Source organism: Coregonus lavaretus (assembly GCF_964263955.1).
Source record: "Coregonus lavaretus genome assembly, chromosome: 7".
Lineage (NCBI taxonomy): Eukaryota > Metazoa > Chordata > Actinopteri > Salmoniformes > Salmonidae > Coregonus > Coregonus lavaretus.
This window is the reverse complement of record NC_139994.1, coordinates 30,002,158-30,028,361: the sequence shown is the minus strand read 5'-3', so window position 1 is coordinate 30,028,361 and position 26,204 is coordinate 30,002,158. Positions and strand designations below refer to the sequence as shown.

Genomic DNA, 26,204 nt, shown 5'->3' with positions numbered 1-26,204 from the left:
AGCAAAAATGGAGGAACACTAAACTTCCGGAGGGCCTATCATCCTTTCCCTTCCTCCTCTCTACCTTCTCTTCCTCTGTATCCACTGCTAAAGCCTCTTTCTATCACTCTAAATTTCAAGTGTCTGTCTCTAACCCTAGGAAACTCTTTTCCACCTTCTCCTCCCTCCTTAATCCTCCACCCCCTCCCTCGTCCCTCTCTGCGGACGAGTTTGTCAACCACTTTGAAAAGAAAGTTGACGACATCCGTTCCTCATTCATTCCGCCTATAAATCCTACGACTATTAAGGTCCGGCCGCCCGACAACCTGCCCGCTCGACCCCATACCCTCCTCCCTTCTCCAGACCATCTCTGGAGACCTCCCGTTCCTCACTTCCCTTATGAACTCATTCCTGATCATTGGCTGCATCCCCTCAGACTTCAAAATGGCCAGAGTCACTCCCCTCCTCAAAAAGCCAACACTCTACTCCTCTGACGTCAAACTGCAGACCGGTATCCCTCCTTTCTTTTCTTTCCAAAACACTTGAGCGTGCTGTCTCTGACCAACTATCTCTCTCAGAATTATCTTCTTGACCCTAACCAGTCAGGCTTCAAGATGGGTCACTCAACCGAGACTGCTGTTCTGTGTCACGGCGGCTCTCCGCACTGCCAAAGGTGACTCTCTCCTCTGTTCTCATCCTCCTAGATCTGTCTGCTGCCTTGGACACCATGAACCATCAGATCCTCTTTCCACCCTCAGGGCTTGGCGTCTCAGGCTCTGCACGCTCTTGGATTGCATCTTACCTGGCAGGCCGCTCCTACCAGGTGACATAGAGAGGATCTGTGTCTGTACCACTCTCACTACTGGTGTCCCCCAGGGCTCGCATCTAGGCCCTCTTCTCTCTATACACCAAGTCACTTGGCTCCGTCATATCCTCACATGGTCTTTCTTATCATTGCTATGAGGATGAAACTCAAGTACTTTTCTCCTTCACCCCTTCTGATACCCAGGTGATAATTTTAGCATTTTACCTGCCTACTTACCGTAGATCGCAAGCCAATAATAAGTCAATAGGGCTACCTGGCTAGCTACTAGTACTGTTAGCTAGCCAGATAGCCACGAAGAATTGACATAATATGCATTTTAGGTCATTTTTTTCCTATTAAACTATCTGGTTAGCTACATTATTATGATTCACATATACAGTGCCTTCGGAAAGTATTCAGACCCCTTCACTTTTTCCACATTTGGTTACATTACAGCCTTATTTTAAAATGTATTAAATAACAAATATCCTCAGCAATCTACACACAATACCCCATAATGACAAAGTGAAAACAGGTGTTTAGAAATGTTTGCAAATGTATTCTATTTTTTTTACAAATACCTTATTTACATAAGTATTCAGACCCTTTGGTATGAGACTCGAAATTGAGCTCAGGTGCATCCTGTCATCCTTGATATGTTTCAACAACTTGATTGGAGTTCACCTGTGGTAAAATTCAATTGATTGGACATGATTTGGAAAGGCACACACCTGTCTATATAAGGTCCCACAGTTGACAGTGCATGTCAGAGCAAAAACCTAGCCATGAGGCCGAAGGAATTATAGAGCTCCGAGACAGGATCTGTGTCGAGGCACAGATCTGGGGAAGGGTACCAAAACATTTCTGCAGCATTGAAGGTCCCCAAGAACACATTGGCCTCCATCATTCTTAAATGGAAGAAGTTTGGAACCACCAAGACTCTTCTTAGAGTTGGCCGCCCGGCCAAACTGAGCAATCGGGGGGGAAGGGTTTTGGTCAGGGAGGTGACCAAGAACCCGATGGTCACTCTGACAGAGCTCTAGAGTTCCTCTGTGGAGATGGTTGTCCTTCTGGAAGGTTCTCCCATCTCTGCAGCACTCCACCAATCAGGCCTTTATGGTAGAGTGGCCAGACGGAAGCCACTCCTCTGTAAAAGGCACATGACAGCCCACTTGGAGTTTGCCAAAAGGCACCTAAAGATTCTCAGACCATGAGAAAAACAAGATTCTCTGGTCTGATGAAACCAAGATTGAACTCTTTGGCCTGAATGCCAACCGTCACATCTGGAGGAAACCTGGGACCATCCCTATGGTGAAGCATGGTGGTGGTAGCATCATGCTGTGGGGATGTTTTTCAGCGGGACTGGGACTGGGAAACTAGTTAGGATCGAGGCAAAGATGAATGGCGCAAAGTACAGAGAGATCCTTGACGAAAACCTGCTCCAGAGCTCTCAGGACCTCAGACTGGGGCGAAGGTTCACCTTCCAACAGGACAATGACCCTAAGCACGTAGCCAAGACAACGCAGGAGTGGCTTCGGGACAGGTCTCTGAATGTCATTGAGTGACCCAGCCAGAGCCCGGACTTAAACCTGATCAAACATCTCTGAAGAGACCTGAAAATGGCTGTGCAGCAACGCTCCCCATCCAACCTGACAGAGCTTGAGAGGATCTGCAGAGAAAAATGGGAGAAACTCTCCAAATACAGGTGTGCCAAGCTTGTAGCGTCATACCCAAGAAGACTTGATGCTGTAATCGCTGCCAAAGGTGCTTCAACAAAGTACTGAGTAAAGGGTCTGAATACTTATGTAAATGTAGATATTTCAGTTATTTTATTTTTAATAAATTAGCAAAAATTTCTGAACCTGTTTTTGCTTTGTCATTATGGGGTATTGTGTGTAGATTGATGGGGGGGGAAAACAATTTAATCAATTTTAGAATAAGGCTGTAACCTAACAAAATGTGGAAAAAGTCAAGGGGTCTGAATACTTTCCCGAAGGCACTGTAGCTGACAGTTATGAAGTAAAACGGTTGCTTTGTGTATGTCTTGTTTAATTTCTACTGCCATTGTTGGCCTGGCTGGAAGACGGTTCAGTGAATGGGTACATCAATAGGGCTAACTGGCTAGCTAGCCATGAAGAATTGGTAGCTACCCACAAAATGTACATCTACCTTGTATGACATTAGTTTTAGGTCATTTTTGCCTGTTTATCTAGCTGGCTAGCTAGATTATTACGATTCACATATCTAGCTGATAGTTATGAAGTAAAACGTTTGCTTTGTGTATACAGTGGGGGAAAAAAGTATTTAGTCAGCCACCAATTGTGCAAGTTCTCCCACTTAAAAAGATGAGAGAGGCCTGTAATTTTCATCATAGGTACACGTCAACTATGACAGACAAAATGAGAAGAAAAAAATCCAGAAAATCACATTGTAGGATTTTTAATGAATTTATTTGCAAATTATGGTGGAAAATAAGTATTTGGTCAATAACAAAAGTTTCTCAATACTTTGTTATATACCCTTTGTTGGCAATGACACAGGTCAAACGTTTTCTGTAAGTCTTCACAAGGTTTTCACACACTGTTGCTGGTATTTTGGCCCATTCCTCCATGCAGATCTCCTCTAGAGCAGTGATGTTTTGGGGCTGTCGCTGGGCTACACAGACTTTCAACTCCCTCCAAAGATTTTCTATGGGGTTGAGATCTGGAGACTGGCTAGGCCACTCCAGGACCTTGAAATGCTTCTTACGAAGCCACTCCTTCGTTGCCCGGGCGGTGGGTTTGGGATCATTGTCATGCTGAAAGATCCAGCCACATTTTATCTTCAATGCCCTTGCTGATGGAAGGAGGTTTTCACTCAAAATCTCACGATACATGGCCCCATTCATTCTTTCCTTTACACGGATCAGTCGTCCTGGTCCCTTTGCAGAAAAACAGCCCCAAAGCATGATGTTTCCACCCCCATGCTTCACAGTAGGTATGGTGTTCTTTGGATGCAACTCAGCATTCTTTGTCCTCCAAACACGATGAGTTGAGTTTTTACCAAAAAGTTATATTTTGGTTTCATCTGACCATATGACATTCTCCCAATCCTCTTCTGGATCATCCAAATGCACTCTAGCAAACTTCAGACGGGCCTGGACATGTACTGGCTTAAGCAGGGGGACACGTCTGGCACTGCAGGATTTGAGTCCCTGGCGGCGTAGTGTGTTACTGATGGTAGGCTTTGTTACTTTGGTCCCAGCTCTCTGCAGGTCATTCACTAGGTCCCCCCTGTGTGGTTCTGGGATTTTTGCTCACCGTTCTTGTGATCATTTTGACCCCACGGAGTGAGATCTTGCGTGGAGCCCCAGATTGAGGGAGATTATCAGTGGTCTTGTATGTATTCCATTTCCTAATAATTGCTCCCACAGTTGATTTCTTCAAACCAAGCTGCTTACCTATTGCAGATTCAGTCTTCCCAGCCTGGTGCAGGTCTACAATTTTGTTTCTGGTGTCCTTTGACAGCTCTTTGGTCTTGGCCATAGTGGAGTTTGGAGTGTGACTGTTTGAGGTTGTGGACAGGTATCTTTTATACTGATAACAAGTTCAAACAGGTGCCATTAATACAGGTAACGAGTGGAGGACAGAGGAGCCTCTTAAAGAAGAAGATACAGGTCTGTGAGAGCCAGAAATATTGCTTGTTTGTAGGTGACCAAATACTTATTTTTTCTCAATTTGTCTGTCATAGTTGACGTGTACCTATGATGAAAATTACAGGCCTCTCTCATCTTTTTAAGTGGAAGAACTTGCACAATTGGTGGCTGACTAAATACTTTTTTCCCCCACTGTATCTTGGAAGAAGGTTCAGTGAATGGGGAGGTGAGTGAGGTAATACAGTAGGGGGAGTGAGAGTGCTTGTCAAATGTATTGTTTTATGCATTCTCCACACTCTCTTCCTCACAAGAACATACTCGAGAACGTGGTCAGAGAATGCACTCGGCGCATGAGCGTGTGGAGCACAGTAGTATGCATATTAAGGAAAAACACCCTGTATTTTATCTGCAAACATCAAAGCAGTGACTCGTTCATTCTCTACAACATCCTTAGAGTACGACCCTACCTCACACAGGAAGCAGCACAGGTCCTAGTCCATCTCCCGTCTGGACTACTGCAACTCGCTGTTGGCTGGGCTCCCCGCTTGTGCCATCAAACCCCTTCAATTTATCCAGAATGCTGCAACCTGCCTGGTGTTCAACCTTCCCATGTTCTTCCATGCCACCCCGCTCCTCCCCACACTCTATTGGCTTCTGGTGGAAACTTGCATCCACTACAAGACCATGGTACTTGTTTACGGAGCAGCAAGAGGAACTGCTCCTCCTTACCTTCAGGCTATGCTCAAACCCTTCACCCCAACCCGAGCACTCCATTCTGCCACCTCTGGTCTCTTGGCCTTCCCACCCCTACGGGAGGGCAGCTCCCGCTCAGCCCATTCCAAGCTCTTCTCTGTCCTGGCACCCCAATGGTGGAACCAGCTTCCCCCTGAAGCTAGGATAGCGGAGTCCCTGCCAATCTTCTGAAAACATCTGAAACCCTACCTCTTCAAAGACGAAACTTTTGTGAACTAACACTCTCACTTTACTTCCCACCCCCCCTACTAGCGCTGACTTTGCTGATAGCTACTTTGAGGAAACATTTACTTACTATGACTGTGATATGTGGTTGTCACAACTAGCTATCTTTAAGATGAATGGACTAACTGTATGTCGCTCTGGATAAGAGCGTCTGCTAAATGACTAAAATGTAAATATAAATTCTTACTCTGAGGTACTCTAACTGCTATGTCTACATCTTGATTTTTGCTTCTCAGGTGGCCAAGTGTGACGCGTGTGAGCGCCAGGGGAAGCTGATTGAGACCCTGCCGATGCTGGGCGAGGTGAAGCACTTTTGCAACCTCCAGTGTCTGCTCGACTTCTGCAGCCTGCAGACCCAGAACCAGGGCAAGCCCCAGGGCCAAAAGGGTAGGACTTATATAATATGTTATAGCACATTGTAATGTTTCATCATAGGGTGTAATGTTTCATCATGTCACTGTGTTTTGGATTATTTCTTTATATTTAACATGTCATTGTGTTGCCTGCCACAGCTCATGTTTTGGAAAGAGAGGTACACATAATGTCATACAGACTTGGAGTCGTCGTCGTCGTCCCCCCCCCTTAAACCTTTTGCTGGTAAAAATAGGAATTACTTGAGATTGAGTCAAAATGGGGGGGAGGGGGGTGGGGGGATTGCGGTGCGCAACTCAATATTAGGAAGGTGTTTCTAATGTTTGGTATACTCAGTGCCTATAGAAAGTCTACACCTCCTTGAACTTTCTTCACATTTTGTTGCGTTACCAAGTGGGATTAAAATAGATATAATTGTAATTTTTTGACATTGATCTACACAAAATACTCCATAATGTCAAAGTGAAAAGAAAATTCTACACATTTTGACAAATTAATACAAATGTAATAACTGAAATATAGTCGTTGCATAAGTATTCACCCCCTTTGTTTATGCAAGTGTAAATTAGTCCAGAAGTAAAAATGTTGCTTACAAATCACAAGTTATATGGACTCACTCTGTGTGAAATAATAGGTGTTGATATAATTTTTTTATGTGACTACCCCTTCCTCTGTCCCCATACATACAACATCTGTAAGGTCCCTCAGTGAAGTATTGAAATTCAAGCACAGATTAAACTACAAAGACCAGGGAGCTTTTTGAAAGCCTCATAAAGAAGGGCAGGGATCGGTAACAATAACAAATCATATATTGAATATATCTTTAAGCATGGTCAAGTTAATAATTATGCTGTGGATGGTGTATTAAACCACCTAGACACATTAAAAATGCAGTCGTCCTTCTGAACATAGACACATGCATACAAACACACAATAACATACGCACTATACACACATGTACACATGGATTTTGTGTTATAGATATGTGGTAGTAGAGTAGAGGCCTGAGGGCACACACTTAATATGTTGTGAAATCTGTTATGAATGTATTGTAATGTTTTTAAAATGTATAACTGCCTTAATTTTGCTGGACCCCAGGAAGAGTATGGGGATCCATAATAAAAACAAATTGAGCTTCGGGACAGGAATGAAACTCCTTAGGGATTTCACCGTGATTTCACCATTGGTGATTTTAAAGCAGCTACAGTGTTCAATGGCTGTGGGGAGAAAACTGAGGATGGATCAACAACATTGTAGTGACTCCACAATAATGACCTAAATTAAAGTGAAAAAAATAATACAGATAAAAAATATTCCAAAACATGCATATGTATGCAACAAGGTACTGATGTAATACTGTAAAAAAAAAAAAAACACTGCAAAGGACTTTTTGGCCTAAATGCAAAGCCTTATGTTTGGGGAAAATCCACAACACATCACTGAGTAACTGCTTTTTTTTTTTGTCAAGCATGGTGGTGGCTGCATCATGTTATGGGTATGCTTGACAGGATGAGAAGAAACAGGATGGAGCGAAGCACAGACAAAATCCTTGAGAACCTGCTACAGTCTGCTTTACACCAGACACTGGGAGAGGAATTCAGCTTTCAGCAGAACAACAACCTACAACACAAAGCCAAATCTATACTGGAGTTTCTTTCCAAGAAGACAGGGAATGTTCCTGAGTGGCCAAGTTACAGTTTTGACTTAAATCTGCTTGAAAATGTATGGCAAGACTTGACAGTTGCCGTATAGCCATGATCCCCAACACCTTGAGCTTGAAGAATTCTGAAAATAATAATGGTCAAATATAGGCGATATGCACAGTCGAGCATGACGTATTTCCGGTTAAATCTCAGGATGGATGTAAACTTCCGGTTATCGTAGAATGATGTGCTACCGTATGCTAGCATTGAATGCTTGTCGTCGAAAACATCAGAAAAGGTTAATTTTCGTCGTTGTTGTTGTTTATCTTAATGTTTATGTTAATGTTTTTACTTGTAATACTTCGTCTTGACTTATAACACGATGACGTGTAAACGTACGAAAGTGTCCTTTCAAAAACAGGATGACAGCTCTTCCAGCCATCACTGCTGTGTGCCGCAATGTACAGTGTCTGGCAGATGCAATTCTTCTGTTAGTTTTTTTTACTTTTCCTAAAGACAGTGAATTACATAAACGGTGGGTGATTAACATTCGACGAGTCAACTTTCTTACAACAGACACACGAGTCTGCAGCCGACACTTTCTAAGTGAAGATGTGATGGAGCCTCCGACTCCAGCTGGGCGCAGACGTCTGAAGAAGGGAGCTGTTCCAGTGCTGTTTCAATGGAACCATTGTTCGTGGTTTATGCCACTTCTGCTCTGTTTCAGTGCACGAAAGTACAGGAGGGACGACAGACATGCCACGTTCAGAGTAATGGGCAGTCTGGTATAGTAATGCAACCAAATGATTGCATATGCCACACAGGAACAGTAGCTTTTAACAAGCACAACTGGCTGTGAATCACGCAATGTCATCTGAAATACACAGAAGCATAATTTTAATGGGTTTTGAAAGACGAGGGTCTACAGCAGCAGGAGTAGGAGCAAAACTTGTTCTTTCTACTTTTTACTGGTGTAAGCAACTTATCTACTGTCTTGTCACTTTTGTGCTTTCTGCATCACTTTCCTACTGTCTTGCACCACTTGGCTATACTGTCTCCCACCACTTACCTATTGTCCATTTGCCATTTACCTACCTTCAAACAGTATTGGCAGAGCAGTAGGTGAGTGGTGCAACATTGTAGCCTAGTACCAATTTGAAGAATAGCTGAGTGGAATATGTTACTGTCATTGCAGTCATCAAGTCAGGAAAAAGTAGTAATCTCATTATTGTTTACATTTCAAACCAAACTCCAATTTGTTTACAACAGACCCAACAACAAAGCATGGCAATTCCCACTCAGCTACCCTGGTCTGTATTAGGCTACCACTGTTCAGCTATCGTGAAAACCACTAAAGTTCTAAAGTGTTCTCTTAGCAATGGCAATCAAAGCTGTGGTAACATTAAACGAGTAAAACGTGTTGAACGGAACCTTGAACAAGTTCAACAGAACTTTGAATGTGTCACTTAATCTAGTCCTACTCTCAGCTGGTGTGGTGGCTTTAGTTTCTTCATTGAGCGGTAGCAGTGGGCTCTCACAGAGATCTCATTTGTAGCCCTGTTTTTACCTGATACTTTCGTAAGTCGCTCTGGATAAGAGCGTCTGCTAAATGACGTAAATGTAAATGTAAAATAAAAGTACAAACACATGAAGTGAGAGGTATATACACATGGTTAAACTTTATTTAAAGCATGATTAACCTGAAGCAGGACGGAGTCATGACTTAAAACACCAAAGCAAGGCTTCTAGCTCAGGCTAGCTAGCGTTAGCATATTACCTTCAAAGTTGCAAAGAAAAGAAGAAACGTAACATTTGAAGCCTTTATCCAGTTTGCTACGGGGTGTCGTACTGGATGTCCGGACGACCCTCCGTATATCATTAACAGATACTTTAGGCAACTCCAGCAAACACCTTGTAAACTTCATCTCTTCATCTCTGCCATCATAACGGTCTACTGTCACTGTCTGTTTTTTTCCGGTAACCGGAAATGCCCAAGCATCCTTACGCCAATGCGGAAGTGATGCGTGCATAGAGCCTATTGCACAATACAGGAGTGCAAAGCTCTGAGGCTTACCCAAGAAGAGTCACAGCTGTAATCGCTCCTAAAGTTGTCTTCTAACGTGTATTGACTCAGGGAGGTGAATACTTATCTAATCAAGGTATATCAGTGTTTTATTTTTAATAATTTTTATAAAATGTTATAATATTTCTTCCACTTTGACATTTAGAGTATTTTGTGTAGATCGTTGACAAAAAATTTACAAATCCATTTTAATCCCACTTTGTAACACAATAAAATGGGAAGAAATCCAAGGGGGGTGTAGACTTTCTATAGCCACTGTGTAACGATTGCAACATTTCTCATTATCATTCTCTCTCATTCTTTGTCTCTTCCACTCATCCTTCCAGTGGCCATCTCAATCGCTCCATCCCCCTCCAATACTACCACTGCTACGAGCATGTCTGATCCAGTCATCGCCAATGTAGTCTCACTAGCCAGCTCCCCCATTGGCCAGCCCAACTACACCACTACTGCACTGCAAGGTATGCGCACACAGACTCGGTTACCAGTTAAATACTATTTGCTGTATACACACTGGTATACAGACAAGGTATTGTACACTATTAAGTGTAACTGGAGAGTGTTCAACCAGAGAGTGTTGATTCATTAGTAAATGTCTTTGAATAGGGTTAAATTGTTGTTGCTAATAGCGTAGCCTGTTGACACCCATTAAGGTGCAGGTTAATTACAGATGATTTTAGATTGATAAATGATCTCATTAGCAGGCCTGACTGACTGGCTGTGGTGTTTTTATACTGACTCATGTTCTGTTGCGTCATAACAGGGACTGTTCAAAGCAGACATGTGAAGTATGTTGGAAATGTAAGTTGTGCATATGTTCTTTTTGTGTCAAGAACTGCAACACTGCTGGGTTTTTCACGCTCAACAGTTTCCTGTATGTATCAAGAATTGTCCACCACCCAAAGGACATCCAGCAAACTTGGCACAACCTTCAGAAGCTTTGGAGTCACCATAGGCCAGTTTCCCTGTGGAATGCTTTCAACACGAGTCCATTCCCCGACAAATTGAGGCTGTTCTGAGGGCAAGGGTGGGGGGGGGGGGATGTGCAACTCAATATTAGAAAGGTGTTCCTAATGAAAAAAGCCTTTGATATTTTTCCACTAATTGGTCTTTTGACCAATCAGATCAGATATTTTGCAAATAATTGGGCAAAAGATCAGAATTTGGCTCACTGTGTAAACGCAGCCTAAGTCCTGTATTTATGTCAATGGGAAACTAAGTGAAATTCAAGTGGAATTAGGTTTGGGCCATGGTTACTAACAGTCTGTCTTCATTGTGTGGCAGGCCAGCACACAGACACAGGCTCCTCGGGCCCCTCCACCCAAGGCTCAGAAGAACAAGGCCCTGCTCTGTAAACCCATGGTCCAGAACAAGGGCATCATGTGTAAACCCAACTTCACCACCACAGGGTGCCAGACAGGTACAACACCATACACACACAGCCTATATACCACACGCACTACTTGTATTTATGTGCACACAAGAAAATACACAACAATATGAAGGTTTAAAAGGTAAACAAACTATGATAGGCCATTGAATACATACACTATACATACAAAAGTAAGTGGACACCCCTTCAAATTAGTGGAATCAGCTATTTCAGCCACACATATCCATGCAATCTCCATAGAGAAACATTGGCAGTAGAATTAGGTCCCCTGTAGCTCAGTTGGTAGAGCATGGCGCTTGCAACGCCAGGGTTGTGGGTTCGTTTCCCACGGGGGACCAGTATGAAAATTGATGTACTCACTAACTGTAAGTCGCTCTGGATAAGAGCGTCTGCTAAATGACTAAAGTGTAAATGTACATCATACAGTACATTTCACAAAATAATAGAATGGCCTTACTGAAGAGCTCAGTGACATTCAACGTGGCACCGTCATAGGATGCCACCTTCCCAACAAGGCAGTTCATCACATTTCTGCCATGCTAGAGCTGTCCCGGTCAACTGTAAGTGCTGTTAATGTCTAGTGGAAATATCTAAGTGCAGCAACGGCTCAGCCGCGAAGTGGTAGGCCACAAGCTCACAGAACGGGACCGCCGAGTGCTGAAGCGCGTAGAAATTGTCTGTCCTCACTTGCAACACTCACTACCGAGTTCCAAACTGCCTCTGGAAGCAACGTCAACACAATAACTGTTCGTCGGGAGCTTCATGAAATGGGTTTCCATGGCCGAGCAGTCGCACACAAGCCGAAGATCACCATGCGCAATGCCAAGCGTCGGCTGGAGTGGTATAAAGCTTGCCGCCATTGGACTCTGGAGCATTGGAAATGCGTTCTCTGGAGTGATGAATCACGCTTCACCATCTGGCATTCCGGGTACGAATCTGGGTGTAGCGGATGCCAGGAGAATGCTACCTGCCTGAATGCATATTGCCAACTGTAAAGTATGGTGGAAGAGGAATAATGGTTTGGGGCTGTTTTTCATGGTTCTAGTGAAGGGAAATCTTAACACTACAGCATGCAATGACATTCTAGACGATTCTGTGCTTCCAACTTTGTGGCAACAGTTTGGGAAAGGCCCTTTCCTGTTTCAGCATGACAATGCCCCCGTGCACAAAGCGAGGTCCATACAGAAATGGTTTGTTGAGATCGGTGTGGAAGAACTTGACTGGCCTGCTCAGAGCTCTGACCTCAACCACATTGAACACCTTTTGGGATTAATTGGAACGCCGACTGCGAGCCAGGCCTAATCGCCCAACATCAGTGCCCGACCTCACTAATGCTCTTGTGGCTGAATGGAAGCAAGTCCCCGCAGCAATGCTCCAACATCTTGTTGAAAGCCTTCTCAGAAGAGTGGAGGCTGTTATAGCAGCTAAAGGGAGACCAACTCCATGTTAATGCCCATGATTTTGGAATGAGATGTTCGACGAGCGGGTGTCCACATAATTTTGGTAATGTAGTGTACATATTCAAAGGCTCACACATACATCTACATTTTGTATTTCTATTTAACTTGACATTGTTGGTCCACAGATGATAATTTCCCCAAGGTGATCATAGTGCCTGTCCCAGTACCAGTGTATGTCCCAGTCCCCATGAACCTGTACACCCAGTACACCCCCCAGCCTGTTGGACTCCCCATACCGGTATGTTAACACCCAACACTACCTAGCCTTCACCTCAGTCAGTCACATAGTCACACAGATTTCTCCTCAAATTCTCTCAAACAAGAGCTGTGTGCTCTGGACTAATTTTAAAACCAACTAGCATTGAATAGTAGTTTGAGGTTAGCTGATACATGCTCTTGCAGAACAGAAGAGCAACATGAACAAAACATTGCAGCCCTCTCTCAGCCTCCACATCTAACCTTTTATCTGTCCCGTTTCCAGCTGCCCGTGCCCATGTTCCTGCCGGTGACCCTGGACAACGCTGAGCGCATCATGGAGACCATCCAGGACATCAAGGAGAAGATCCCCTCTGACCCATTCGAAGCAGACCTCATCCTCATGGCCGAGATGGTAGCTGAGGAGGGGAGGGAGAAGTCCCCACAGCGACCCCCTGAAAGGCCAGCCCCAGCAGTACAAGACGGTAACCAGGGGAGGGAGTCATGGAGTGGGATTGGGATGAGACCTGGGTCATGTTCATTATGCACCAAATGGAAGAAAACAGACTGCAACATGAAGAGATTACCTGGACTTGCAAAACATTTTCTGTTGCGGGGCTTAATGAACATGAGCCAGTTCGGTAATCAGAGTTAAACAGTAGGCACTGGCTTTGAACCTGTGAGACCCTCTCTATGGCTTCATAGGCCAAGCTACAGCTGTGAAAGCGTGATATAACTGGGGTTTCTTGGCGCTTCCACCAAGTCGCTCTTTTAAAAGCAATTCACAGCTGAATGAGACTCTAAAATGCTATTGGTCATTTGAATTCCGCGTTATATTTCAGGTAATGTATTGGTTCATTGAGCTTATTTTCCCCCTTTTCAGATATGAGAAGTTTGCCTCGCCTCACTACTATAGATTCCTCTTTTTTAACCCTTATTGTAGGTAAGTTGACTGAGGATATATTCTCCTTTGCAGCAACCACCTGGGGAATAGTTGCAGGGGTGAGGGGATGAATGAGCCAATTGGACAGCTAGGGGTGATGTGGTGACCATGGTGGTATGTGGGCCAGGCTGGGACTTTTAGGACTTTGTCTATCCTAAGTTGAATGCACCAATTTGTAAGTCGCTCTGGATAAGAGTGTCTGCTAAATGACTTAAATGAAAATGTAAATGTCTAGAACAAAAAAGAACAACCAAACTCTGAGGGATGTGGGAGATGATAGATAACACTTTATTTTACAGCCCAGTTTAAGATGGTACTTACCTGGTGTTTACAGTGCCTTCAGAAAGTATTCACACCTTGGATTTTTCCACATTTTGTTGTAACCAGAATTGAATAAAAAATAGACTTGATATGTTTTTGTCACTGGCCTACACACAATAACCCATAATGTCAAAGTGGAATTACAGTGCATTCGGTAAGTATTCAGACCCCTTCACTTTTTCCACATTTTGTTACAGCCTTATTCTAAAATTGATTAAATTGTTTACCCCCTCATCAATCTACACACAATACCCCATAATGACAAAGCAAAAACAGGTTTTTATAAATTTTTGCAAATGTATTAAATTTTTTTACATAAGTATTCAGAACCTTTACTCAGTACTTTGTTGAAGCACCTTTGGCAGCGATTACAGCCTCAAGTCTTCTTGGGTATGATGCTACAAGCTTGGCACACCTGTATTTGGGGAGTTTCTCCCATTTTTCTCTGCAGATCCTCTCAAGCTCTGTCAGGTTGGATGGGGAGCGTTGCTGCACAGCTATTTTCAGGTCTCTCCAGAGATGTTTGATCGGGTTCAAGTCCGGTCTCTGGCTGGACATTCAGAGACTTTTCCCGAAGCCACTCCTGCGTTGTCTTGGCTGTGTGCTTAGGGTCATTGTCCTGTTGGAAGGTGAACCTTCGCCCCAGTCTGAGGTCCATGCGTCATTGTAGGGATGGTGCCAGGTTATGATGGTGCCAGGTTTCCTCCAGATGTGACGCTTGGCATTCAGGCCAAAGAGTTCAATCTTGGTTTCATCAGACCAGAGAATCTAGCTTCTCATGGTCTGAGAGTCCTTTAGGTGCCTTGTGGCAAACTCCAAGCGGACTGTCATGTGCCTTTTACAGAGGAGTGGCTTCCGTCTGGCCACTCTAACATAAAGGCCTGATTGGTGGAGTGCTGCAGAGATGGTTGTCCCCCCTGACCAAGGCCCTTCTCCCCCTATTGCTCAGTTTGGCCTGTCGGCCAGCTCTAGGAAGAGTCTTGGTGGTTCCAAACTTCTTCCATTTAAGTATGATGGAGGCCACTGTGTTCTTGGGGACCTTCAATGCTGCAGACATTTTTTGGTACCCTTTCCCTATATCTGTGCCTCGACACAATCCTGTCTCGGAGCTCTACGGACAATTCCTTCGACCTCATGACTTGGTTTTTGCTCTGACATGCACTGTCAACTGTGGGAACTTATATAGACAGGTCTGTGCCTTTCCAAATAATGTCCAATCAATTGAATTGACCACAGGTGAACTCCAATCAAGTTGTAGAAACATCTCAAAGATGATCAATGGAAACAGGATGTACCTGAGCTCAATTTCGAGTCTCATAACAAAGGGTCTGACCACTTATGTAAGTAAGGTATCGTATTGTTTTTTGTATTACATTTGCAAAAATGTCTGAACCTGTTTTTGCTTTGTCGTTATGGGGTATTGTGTGTAGATTGATTAAGGAACATTTCATTTCATCCATTTTAGGTTAAGGCTGTAACGTAATTTTTTTTGGGAAAAGTGAAGGTCAGAATACTTTCTGAATGCACTTTTTCATTTTTTTTGGGACAAATTAATGAAAAGCTGAAATGTCTTGAGTCAATATGTATTCAACCACTTTGTTATGGTAAGCCTAAATAAGTTCAGGAGTAAATATTTGCTTAACAAGTCACATAATAAGTTGCAAGGACTGTGTGAAATAAGTGTTTAACATGATTTCTGAATGACTACCTCATCCCCACACATAAAATTATCTGTAAGGTCCCTCAGTCGAGCAGTGATTTTCAAACACAGATTCAACCATCCCTTTGAGCATGGTGAAGTTATTAATTACACTTTGGATGGTGTATCAATAAACCCAGTCACTACAAAGATACAGCCGTCCTTCCTAACTCCGTTGCTGGAGAGGAAGGAAACCACTCGGGGATTTCACCATGAGGCCAATGGTGACTTTAAAACAGTTACAGAGTTTAATGGCTGTGATAGGAGGAACCTGAGGATGGATCAACAACATTGTAGTTACTTCTCAATACTAACCTAATTGACAGAGTGAAAAGAAAGAAGCCTGTACAAATATTCCAAAACCAGCATGCGGTTTGCAACAAGGCACTAAAGTAATACTGCAAAAGATGTGGCAAAAGCAATTCACTTTTTGTCCTGAATACAAAGTGTTACGTTTGGGGCAAATCCAATACAACACATTACTGAGTACCCCTCTGCATATTTTTAAGCATAGTGGTGGCTGCATCATGTTAGGGGTATGCTTGTAATCATTAAGGACTGGGTGGTTTTTAAAGATAAAAAAAATTAACGGGATGAAGCTAAGCACAGGCAAAATCCTAGCGGAAAACCATGTCTGCTTTCCACCAGACACTGTGAGATGAATTTGCTTTTCAGCAGGACAATAACGTAAAACACAAGGCCACATCTACACTGGAGTTGCTTACCAGTTTTGACTTATAGTAAATCTTCTTGAAAATCTACGGCAAGAACTGAACATGGTTGTCTAGCAATGATCAACAACCAATTTGACTGAGTTTGAAGAATTTAGAAAATAACAAATGGGCAAATGTTGCACAATCCAGGTTTGGAAAGCTCTTAGAGAATTACCCAGAAAGACTCACAGCTGTAATCGCTGCCAAAGGTGATTCTAACGTGTTGACACAAAGGGTTGAATACTTACAGTATCTAATCAAGATATATTAGTATTTATTTATTTATTTTTTTACAAATGTTAATGTCTTCCACTAGTATTTTGTATAGATCGTAAAAAAACTAAAATAAACGATTAAATCAATTTTAATCCCACTTTGTAACAACAGAATGTGGAAAAAGTCAAGGTGTGTGAATACTTTCTGAAGGCACTGTACATAGTATTAACAAAGAAACTTATGTAGTAACAATAGTTTCTGGTACTTACCTCAAATAATTCAACACTAGTAACTACATGGTGATGTCAAAGAAACTATGTAATTAATAATACAATTTTAACAAGTAGTTCCTACTTAACTGTCAAGTAAAAACGGGCTGTAAAATAGAGGGGTTACCGATTTTAAAAAATATTTTGAGAGCTGTCCCATAACTTGAATGCTTTTGTGTTTTCTCTTCGGGGACCAGACCAGGGCAGCACCTACAGTGGAGACCTGGACACAGAAGAACTGAGCAACTTCCTCACCACTTGGGATGACGTGCCACCCCCCACCCCTGGCGTCTCCTCGCGCCAAAGTCGACCCTACGCCCACGAGACACTCCGACCCATCATGGACATCCAGTCTCCCACCACCCCCCCACCCCCCATCATGGATATAGAGGCTGACTTCCCTGTCCGTGAGTGAGGCTCGACTTTTACACCTCCCCGGAGTTATGAGGGATTCCTGATTTGAGCATTGTTTACATGGACCCAGTCTGAGACCTTTTTTCTGAAGTTTCCCAGTATGACTTGTAGAGTACTTATACCTTGGTTGAAAACTGTCAATCTTTGATGAGGGTAATTATATGGTCAAAACATATTTGCTTTATAGTGAATGGCTTCTAGCTCTATATAGTTTCATCTTTCAACTGTCATGTTATGTTTTAACCATGTAACAAGCATCAGTAAGTCAAACCCTTCTTTGATACTACACACTGCAATTCAGCTGGCCTCATTCTCATTGTAGTCTATGTTGTAGTCAAATATCTGTATCCTTTTGTCAGAAACCCTGGAGCTGATGGCCCATTGGAGGGATCAGGAGAGGGATAGAAGTCCCAGTCCTCCACCTTCTCCTCCACGACGAAGAGCCAGAAGGAAAGCTCGGGATGGCTTGCCACAGAAGAAAAAGGTACGAGCCCCAAAAAGTAGTCTAAATGAGACCCCTTTCAAAGAGCGCCTTCAGCTATTTATTTCCGTATTTCGACTCCCAGCAGTACTTTTTTAATTTCTTTCAATTTCCCTCATTCTTTGTAATTGTGGGTAACACTTTACTTGACGCTGGGCTTCAAGTAAAGTGTTACCTAATTCGGTGGGTGTGTGTGACTACCCCGTTGACCCCACAGAGGCGTAAGTCGAGAGCAGCAGAGACTGGATCAGTGGTGGCGTCACTGGGTGAGGCACAGAGTGACGTGGTGCCCGGCGAGCCCCCTAAACTGCAGCACGTGTACGGGGTGGACGCCTGGAAGAGATGGGTCCAGTGGAGCAAGACCCAGCCTGACCTGGAGAAGCCTCGATTTGGCTGTGAGTCTGCTCACTGATACACTTGTGCTCACACAGGCAAACATGACTATTATGACTGTCAATTTGAATTCATTTCCTGAAATCCTGATATCACACATTTTGTTGAATTTCTTCTTCCTCACTTACTGCATCCGTATGAATTGAACCTACCTCTTAATTGCCTATGGGAATCATTTAACTCGGTAGACTGAATAAGTTAACCTTGGCGTTCTGTTCCCCCTGTTACAGCGCGGCCAATGGAGATAAAGGAGGATGTTTTAAAGTGCACTACAGCGGAGCTGGGCTACGGTCTCTGTCGGTTTATCTGTGAAGTTAAACGACCCAACGGAGAGTCCTACAGCCAGGACAGTCTGTTCTATCTCTGCCTCGGCATCCAGCAGGTAGGACACACACACTGACAGACATTAACACATTCACACACAGATACACACACTCACTTCTGATTATGTAATTCTGTTAAATGTAATGCATAATGGCCCCTCTTTCTGCAGTACTTATTTCAGAATGGGCGCATGGAGAACATATTCACTGATCTCTTCTATGGCAAGTTCACGCTGGAGATCACCAAGCTGCTGAAAGGCTTCAAACCTACCATAACGGCCAGTGGTAAGACAACACATATACACACACTCATAAACCCAGTGGGGAAAGTAAAGTTTAACAAAGAAATTATAATAAGGCCTTTGCTTTGACCTCTCTTATTCCATCTCTTATCTCGCTCATCCTTCAGCTTAACTCACTCTCTCTCTCCCCCTCTCTTGCTTTCCTTTCATGTATGGTGGGCTGATGGCGTTGGGGTTGTGTTATTAGTGTGCTTATTGAAAGGTATTTTAATGTTGGAATCTTTCTCCCAGGCTACCTGCACTCGCGGGTGGAGGAGGAGTACCTGTGGGACTGTAAACAGCTGGGGGCCTACTCTCCCATTGTACTGCTCAACACGCTGCTCTTCTTCTGCACCAAGTTCTTCCAGTTCAAAACAGTGGCCCAGCACCGCCAGCTCTCCTTCGCCCACGTCATGCGCTGCACCAAGTCCATCCACGACAACACCAAGTCCAACTTCCTGCGCTTCTACCCGCCCATCCCCAAGAAGGACCTGGCTACCGAAACAGCAGGTGCTTTGTCTATTTAGTTTTCTCCTCCTTCACTCTCTTCTCTACCCTTCGCTCTTGTCTTGTTCATGTATTTTTTTGTGCTTTCTGAAACTGTGTTTTGCATATGTTTCTGCTCCGATAAAACATTGCAGGTTTCTACTTTTATTTTTGTTCTAGTTTTTTTTCTAGTTTTCTTAATCAGTTTGTTTCGTGCATTACAACATACACCCGAGTAGAACTATTGGAATACGAATCTCTGGGTACTCACCGTCCACCCGACCTCCCCGAAATCCCTGAGACCGCAAAATAATGGACTAGCTTCTTCGAGGCGCCGAGCTGCTTGGGAGTCCTACCGGTGAGTAGGAAGTGTAGACGCCGATGGAGAGGCAGACGTGGGGGTCTCAGTGAGATTAAGACGCTGGGCTACCAGTCCTCCATTACCAAGCATACTACTCGCAAATGTTCAAACATTAATGAACAAACTTGACAAACTCAGAGCGAGGATCTCCTTCCAGAGGGACATCAGATCCTGCAACTTATTTTTCGGAGACTTTGCTTTCCTTCGACATCCAAATGGATTATATACAACCATCGGGTTTTACAGTTTTTCGAGCGGATAGGAAGCGGCCTCTCTCTGTCAAGAGCAAAGGTGGTGGGCTCTGCTTTATGACCAACAACCTATGGTGCAACGGAGGAAATGTACAGGAACTTGCGAGCTTCTGCTCTCCCCCGACTTGGAATACCTGGTCATCAAATATCGCCCTTTTTTACCTTCCGAGAGAGTTCTCAGGGATTATCGCCATGGCTGTGTACATCCCGCCCCAAGCCGACACCAAAAAGGCTCTCAAAGATCTTCATTGGACCCTGAACAAACTGGTGACCGCTTTCCCGGAGGCAGCGTTCATTGTTTGCGGAGGACTTTAACAAAAGTAATTTGAGAACCATGCTCCCGAATTATTACCAACACATCGACTGTCTAACTCACAGAAATTCTACGCTTGACCACTGCTACACGCCTTTGACACGGGTATAAGGCCCTCTCCCGTCCTCCTTTCGGCAAATCCAACCATGACTCCATCTTGCTTCTCCCCGCCTACAAACAAATCCTAGAGGGAAGTTCTGGTGGTCAGGTCTATACATCGTTGGTCCGACCAATCAAAATTCACACGCCAAGACTGTTTTGATCACGTGGACTGGAATATGTTCCAGGTTGCCTCTGGAGATAACATCAATGAATACGCCGACTCAGTCACCGGTTTAATAAAAAAATGCATAGATGACGTGATAGCGATAGTGTCTTTCAAAACGTTCCCGACTCAAAAAACGAGGATTGATAGCAGCCTTGTAGGAAAACTGAAAGAGATGATGCTTATAAACAGGGCAAGGTGACCAGGGACAATAGTTTGGTTAAAGTACAAATACAACCTACGCAGATCGATCAAGATGGCGAGACACAAGTATAGGGACAAAGTGGAGGAGGAATTCAGTGGGTCTGACACAAGGAGTATGTGGCAGGGGCTCCTAACCATCATGAATTACAAAAAGAAAGCCAGCCACATCGGTCACCAAAGCCACCCTACCGGAGGAGCTAATCACCTTTTTCGAGCATAATGACCCTGAGCTGCCGGCCCTGATGACAACATGGGCTACACACTCAGTGTCCACTGAGGACGTATGTAAGTCATTCAAACGTGTTAACCCTCGCAAGGCTGCCGGCCCAGACGGCATCCCTAGCCGTGCCCTCAGAGCATGTGCAGACCAGCTGGCTGTTGTGTTCTGACATTTTCAATATCTCCCTAGCTCAGGCCGCTATACCCACCTGCTTCAAGATGTCCACTATCATCCCTGTGCCCAAGAAAGGGAAAGTAACTGAACAACTACCGACCAGTAGCACTCACTCCCGTCATCATGAAGTGCTTCGAGAGGCTATACAAAGAACATATCACCTCCTGCCTCCCAGACACTCTACCCTCTCCAATTTGCCTACCGCCCTGACAGATCCACGGGCGAAGCAATCGCCATTTCACAATCGCCATTACACTGCCATTACCCACCTGGACAAAGGGAATGCATATGTGAGGATACTGTTCATCGACTACAGCTCGGCCTTCAATACCATAGTGCCCTATAAGCTCATTACAAAGGTCACGGCCCTGGGTCTGAACTCCTCCCTATGCAACTGGGTCCTGGACTTCCTGACGGGCCGCCCCCAGGTGGTGAAGGTAGGCAACATTATCTCCTCGACACTGATTCTCAACACGGGGGCCCCACAAGGGTGTGTCCTCAGTCCCCTCCTGTATTCCCTGAATACCCATGACTGCGTGGCCTCACACAGTTCCAACTCTAACATCAAGTTCACTGACGACAAAACAGTAGTAGGCCTGATTACCAACAACTACGTGACAGTCTACAGGGAGGAGGTAGGCACTGATGGCGTGGTGCCAGGTAAACAACCTCTCACTCAACGTCAGCAAAACAAAAGAGCTGATTGTGGACTTCAGGAGGAACCAGGCTGGACACGCCCCCATCCTCAACGGGGCCGCCATCAAATTCATATCTGAGAAGCTGAAATGGTCTAACCACTGGACACTGTGGTGAAGCAGGCACGACAGCAACTCTTCAACATCAGGATGCTGAACAAGAAATTCGTCCTGTCCCCGAATGCCCTCGCAGTGTTTTATAAGAGCACCATCGAGAGCATACTGTCGAGCTGCGTCACAGTCTGGTACGGCAACTCCACCGCCGCAGACCGCAAGGCGCTTCAGAGGGTGATGCGTGCAGCCGAACGCACCATTGGGTGCACACTACCTGCCCTATAAGACACCTACAACACCAGGTATCGCAGGAAGGCCAAGAAGATAATCAGGGACCCCAGCCACGCCCTGTTCTCCCCGCTTCAATCACTTAGACGCAGGCAGTACAGGAGCATCATGGGAAAAAAAATATTTCACTTGGTCACTTGGTCCCCACGCCCCCTCAATGGTCATGGTGCTCCCCCTATGGTCATTCCCCCCCCCCCCCCCCCCCACCCCCACCCCCTAAACAGTCTTTACTCTGCCTCACCCCAACAGTTAAGCTGTATATTATGCTATTTCTATTGTTGTTTGTTTATTACCATTTTTCATTTTATTTCACTTAGTCCTGCATGTTGGAGCTCCCGGCCTAAGGTTTTCACTGTACCCTGCCATCACACCTGCAACCCTGTACATGACTATTAAACACTCAATCTCTGAATCTGAGTGTTGCCCTCAAGGTTTCTTCCTAATTAGGGAGTTCTTCCCTTGCCACTGTTGCCTTGCCTAACGGGATTTATGTGTGGGTTGCTGTTTTTACTAATGCATTTGTAAAAAGTATGACAGATCAAATTGGATTCGTATGTAATCATGGACCTGTGTGTGTAGCAGATGCAGACGGTGTGGCAGCGAAGAGGAAGCGGGATGACGAGGAGAAAGAGGAGGTGCTGGAGATGATGGAGAACAGTGAGAATCCCCTCCGCTGTCCTGTCCGATTGTATGAGTTCTACCTCTCCAAGTGGTGAGTGACACAGGCACACTGTATCTCCCCATGCTGCAGGCCAATCTAACCTAGTAGTGTAACCTCAAATTGTTCTTGACATTGCTTTTCAAAACTGCTTTTCTGAGATCTTTCCTCATATCACTGAAAATGAGCCCTCTCTAACACAGAGCTCTCCTCACCCTCTTCTGTCCTCCAGCTCGGACTCTGTGAAGCAGCGCACCAACGTGTTCTTCCTGCTACCGGAGCGCTCATGCGTCCCCAACAGCCCCATGTGGTTCTCCTCCCAGGGCCTGGACGACCACACTCTGGACACCATGCTGACACGCATCCTCACCGTCAGGGAGATCCATCTGGGAGACCCCCAGAGGAACAAGCCCCAGTCCAAGGACCCTGAGTGGACCCCCGACCAACACAGCGACAACTCGGATTGACCATGATGAGTGGTACACACAGTTAAGCTTTTGTTTACACACTCACACTACGTGTTGATCCGTAAGGACTCCTGGGATCCACCTCCAGCCGTGTGTGAAGAGGAGTGTGTTCACACAGTTATAAACTGAGAATGTGTCATGTACACACATTGTGTAGGAGATGTGTGTACACGCAATTATAAACTGATGCTCAACTGCTCAATGGAGACACTGTTCATGCTGTCTGGTCACTACAAGGCAAATGGAGGAAAATGTAGGAGAAATCACTTTAAGAACCTGCCTTTGTCAGCATTATTGCGGTCATAGAGAAAAACAAGTCTGGTTAACAAGCTCTTTAACTTCACCATAGGAGAGAGACGATGCTCTCCAGCACTATTAACATGGACTCAGATTGGGAAAATGGTAAAAAGATTTGAAGAAGTTGGCAATCCCATATCTGACCAGGCCCTTTCTACTGCTTATATTCCCTGTCTTCTCTTTCTGTATTGGATCACTACAGAAATTACGATGTATTGAAAAGAATGCCAGTGATTACAGATGTCAGCAAAGTTGTTTTATGTGATTTTGTATGTTAAAGAAAATATGAAGACTATTTCTGAGATTAGCCTTGTTGTTTTGGGAATTAGATAATATTGTACTAACACCGAATGATATAATTTGCTGTCAGTGGTGTTGTCCATTGCCTACTAAAATTGATGGCTGGCAGACATTCCTTGAATTGACTGTGAGTTATATTTGGAGTCATATCAACTTGTCAAAATGCTTGATGTCACATCAGTGCTCCCACATGCATACACAAGCAAGCATGTATAATGTTGGAGGAAAGAATGTGTCATTCTGTGTTTCCTTATTTAGAACACTTGTGATGTCAGGAAAGAGGACCTATAATTGTTTGTTCATTTGGAAAGACAAGCATTTACCTTGCAAGTGCTCCCCATACTAGTTCAAAATTGCTTTTTTTAATAAAATATTATTTTTAAATAAATGCTGAAAAACAAATGTTTACCTTTGGAAGCTTTATTAATGCAAATAATTTCATATGATTTAGACCTGAACTAAATCTAAGAAGCATGCTCAAAGTGAAGCTCTGATACATTTTTGGTCAGTCAGTTTTAGAAGGCAGTTAGATTTACAACATAGCAAAGCAGTATTACAGTAAAACTTCAGTCATCAGCTCACAAACCCTTTTACTCCTCATTCATCAATGCTAGCAAACTTGATACTTGAAATGTACTATTTGAAATGGATTTAAACTAATATTCTTTTTATTTGGATCTAGAGGTGTGTTGTCCACCCAGAATTCTATACTATTAGTTATACACAGTAGAATAGCCTTAAATTATTGTAGAAAATGTATAATTGTATTTACAGCTTAGGAATTTAATAGGAATGCAATTGCTCCAGATGCAATTCATTACATTGTCAGTCAATAGAGTCAAAGCTACATGCTCCTCTGGGCTGTCTATGATGATCAGGTGTCCCCCCCATGGAGACAGTCATCCTGACTCTGCCAGGTCAGTGTATTACTAGATAAACAATACTTAAGCCCATCATGCATCCAGCCATCAGCACATAGTGCCTTCAGAAAGTATTCACACCCCTTTACTTTTCCACATTTTGTTGAGTTACAGCCTGAATTTCAAATTGATTAAATTTAGATTGTCACTGATCTACACACACTACCCCATAATGTCAGTGGGATTTTGTTTGTAGAACATTTTAGAAATTAATAAAAAATGTCAAGCTGAAATGTCTTTAGTCAACTATTCAATCCCTTTGTTATGGCAGGCCTAAAAATAGTGCTTAACATGATTTTGGAATAACTACCCCATCTCTGTACCCCACACATACAAATATCTGTAAGGTCCCTCAATCGAGTAGTGAACTTCAAACACAGATTCAACCACAAAGACCAGGGAGGTTTTTCAATGCCTCGCAAAGAAGGGCACCGATTTGGTAGATGTGTAAAAATAAAAAAGCAGATTCTAAATATCCCTTTGAGCATGGTGAAGTTATGAATTAGGCTTTGTATACACCCAGTCACTACAAAGATACAGGTGTCCTTCCTAACAGTAGCCGGAGAGGAAGGAAACTGTTCAGGGATTTCACCGTGAGGCCAATGGTGATTTTAAAACAATTCCAATTTTTAATGGTTGTTATGAGAACTGAGGATGGATCAACATCAGTTACTCCACAATACTAACCTAAATGACAGCAGTAGGAATACAAGGATACAACTCTATAGAAAATACAGGAATGTCTACCGGGGAGGTGTTGCTGTATATATTCAGAGCCATATTCCTGTAAAGCTCAGAGGATCTCATGACAAATGAAGTAGAAGTGCTGTTCACCTGCCTCATCTGAAGCCTCTTTTAGGGTGTTGCTATAGGCCACCAAGCGCAAACTGTCAGTATCTGGAGAATGTGTGTGATTTTAGATAAGGTCTGATGCTAACAGAGAAATGTATTTTCTTGGTGACCTGAACATTGACTTGTTGTCCTCTCGAGGAAGCTTCTTACTGTGACTAATGCCTGTAACATGACCCAGGTTGTCACTCAACCAACTAGAGTGTATGCAACGTCTTGGATCTGTGACATCCACTTGTATTGATCATAACTTTACTAATGATGCAGAGCTTTTCTCCAATGCAAGTTCCTTTTGGCTGTAGTGACCATAACATTGTGGCAATAACAAGGAAAGCCAAAGTACCAAAGGTAGGGCCTAAAGTTATGAGATCATACAAAATGTTATCAGGACTCTTTTGTTGAAGATGTAAAACATTTATGTTGGTCTGATGTGTATAAGGAGGAGAATCCAGATGCAGCACTTGGAGTATTTGTAAAATTATTCTTGCCAATTGTCGACAAGCATGCACCTGTTAAGAAACTGTGAGAACTGTTAGTGCCCCTTGGATCGATGATGATTGAAAAATGTTATGGTGCAAAAAACAGGTGGCAAACAAGTCAGGCTGCTCAGCTGATTGGTTGACATGCTCTGACATGTGGACACCTGCTCGTCGAACAGCTCATTCCAAAATCATGGGCATTAATATGGAGTTGGTCCCCCCTTTGCTGCTATAACAGCCTTCACTCTTCTGAGAAGGCTTTCCACTAGATGTTGGAACATTGCTGCGGGGACTTGCTTCCATTCAGCCACAAGAGCATTAGTGAGGT

At 43.9% G+C, this 26,204-nt stretch overlaps 1 protein-coding gene across 1 annotated transcript in view; it reads left to right on the top strand.

Annotated features, from left to right (window-relative positions):
• LOC311132772 (zinc finger MYM-type protein 4-like) overlaps window positions 1-23,963 on the top strand; it is a 38,361-nt gene extending 14,398 nt beyond the window's left edge. The window contains exons 15-29 of the mRNA XM_084166078.1: window positions 5,633-5,783; window positions 9,821-9,955; window positions 10,258-10,295; window positions 10,779-10,914; window positions 12,473-12,585; window positions 12,829-13,027; window positions 13,426-13,485; window positions 16,901-17,110; window positions 17,477-17,601; window positions 17,816-17,993; window positions 18,222-18,373; window positions 18,485-18,599; window positions 18,848-19,105; window positions 22,486-22,618; window positions 22,797-23,963. Of these exons, the coding sequence (XP_084022204.1) occupies window positions 5,633-5,783; window positions 9,821-9,955; window positions 10,258-10,295; window positions 10,779-10,914; window positions 12,473-12,585; window positions 12,829-13,027; window positions 13,426-13,485; window positions 16,901-17,110; window positions 17,477-17,601; window positions 17,816-17,993; window positions 18,222-18,373; window positions 18,485-18,599; window positions 18,848-19,105; window positions 22,486-22,618; window positions 22,797-23,031 (2,238 nt within the window). The 3' untranslated portion in view covers window positions 23,032-23,963. The remainder of the gene's footprint in view (window positions 1-5,632; window positions 5,784-9,820; window positions 9,956-10,257; window positions 10,296-10,778; window positions 10,915-12,472; window positions 12,586-12,828; window positions 13,028-13,425; window positions 13,486-16,900; window positions 17,111-17,476; window positions 17,602-17,815; window positions 17,994-18,221; window positions 18,374-18,484; window positions 18,600-18,847; window positions 19,106-22,485; window positions 22,619-22,796) is intronic.
• The last annotated feature ends 2,241 nt before the right edge of the window (window positions 23,964-26,204 follow it).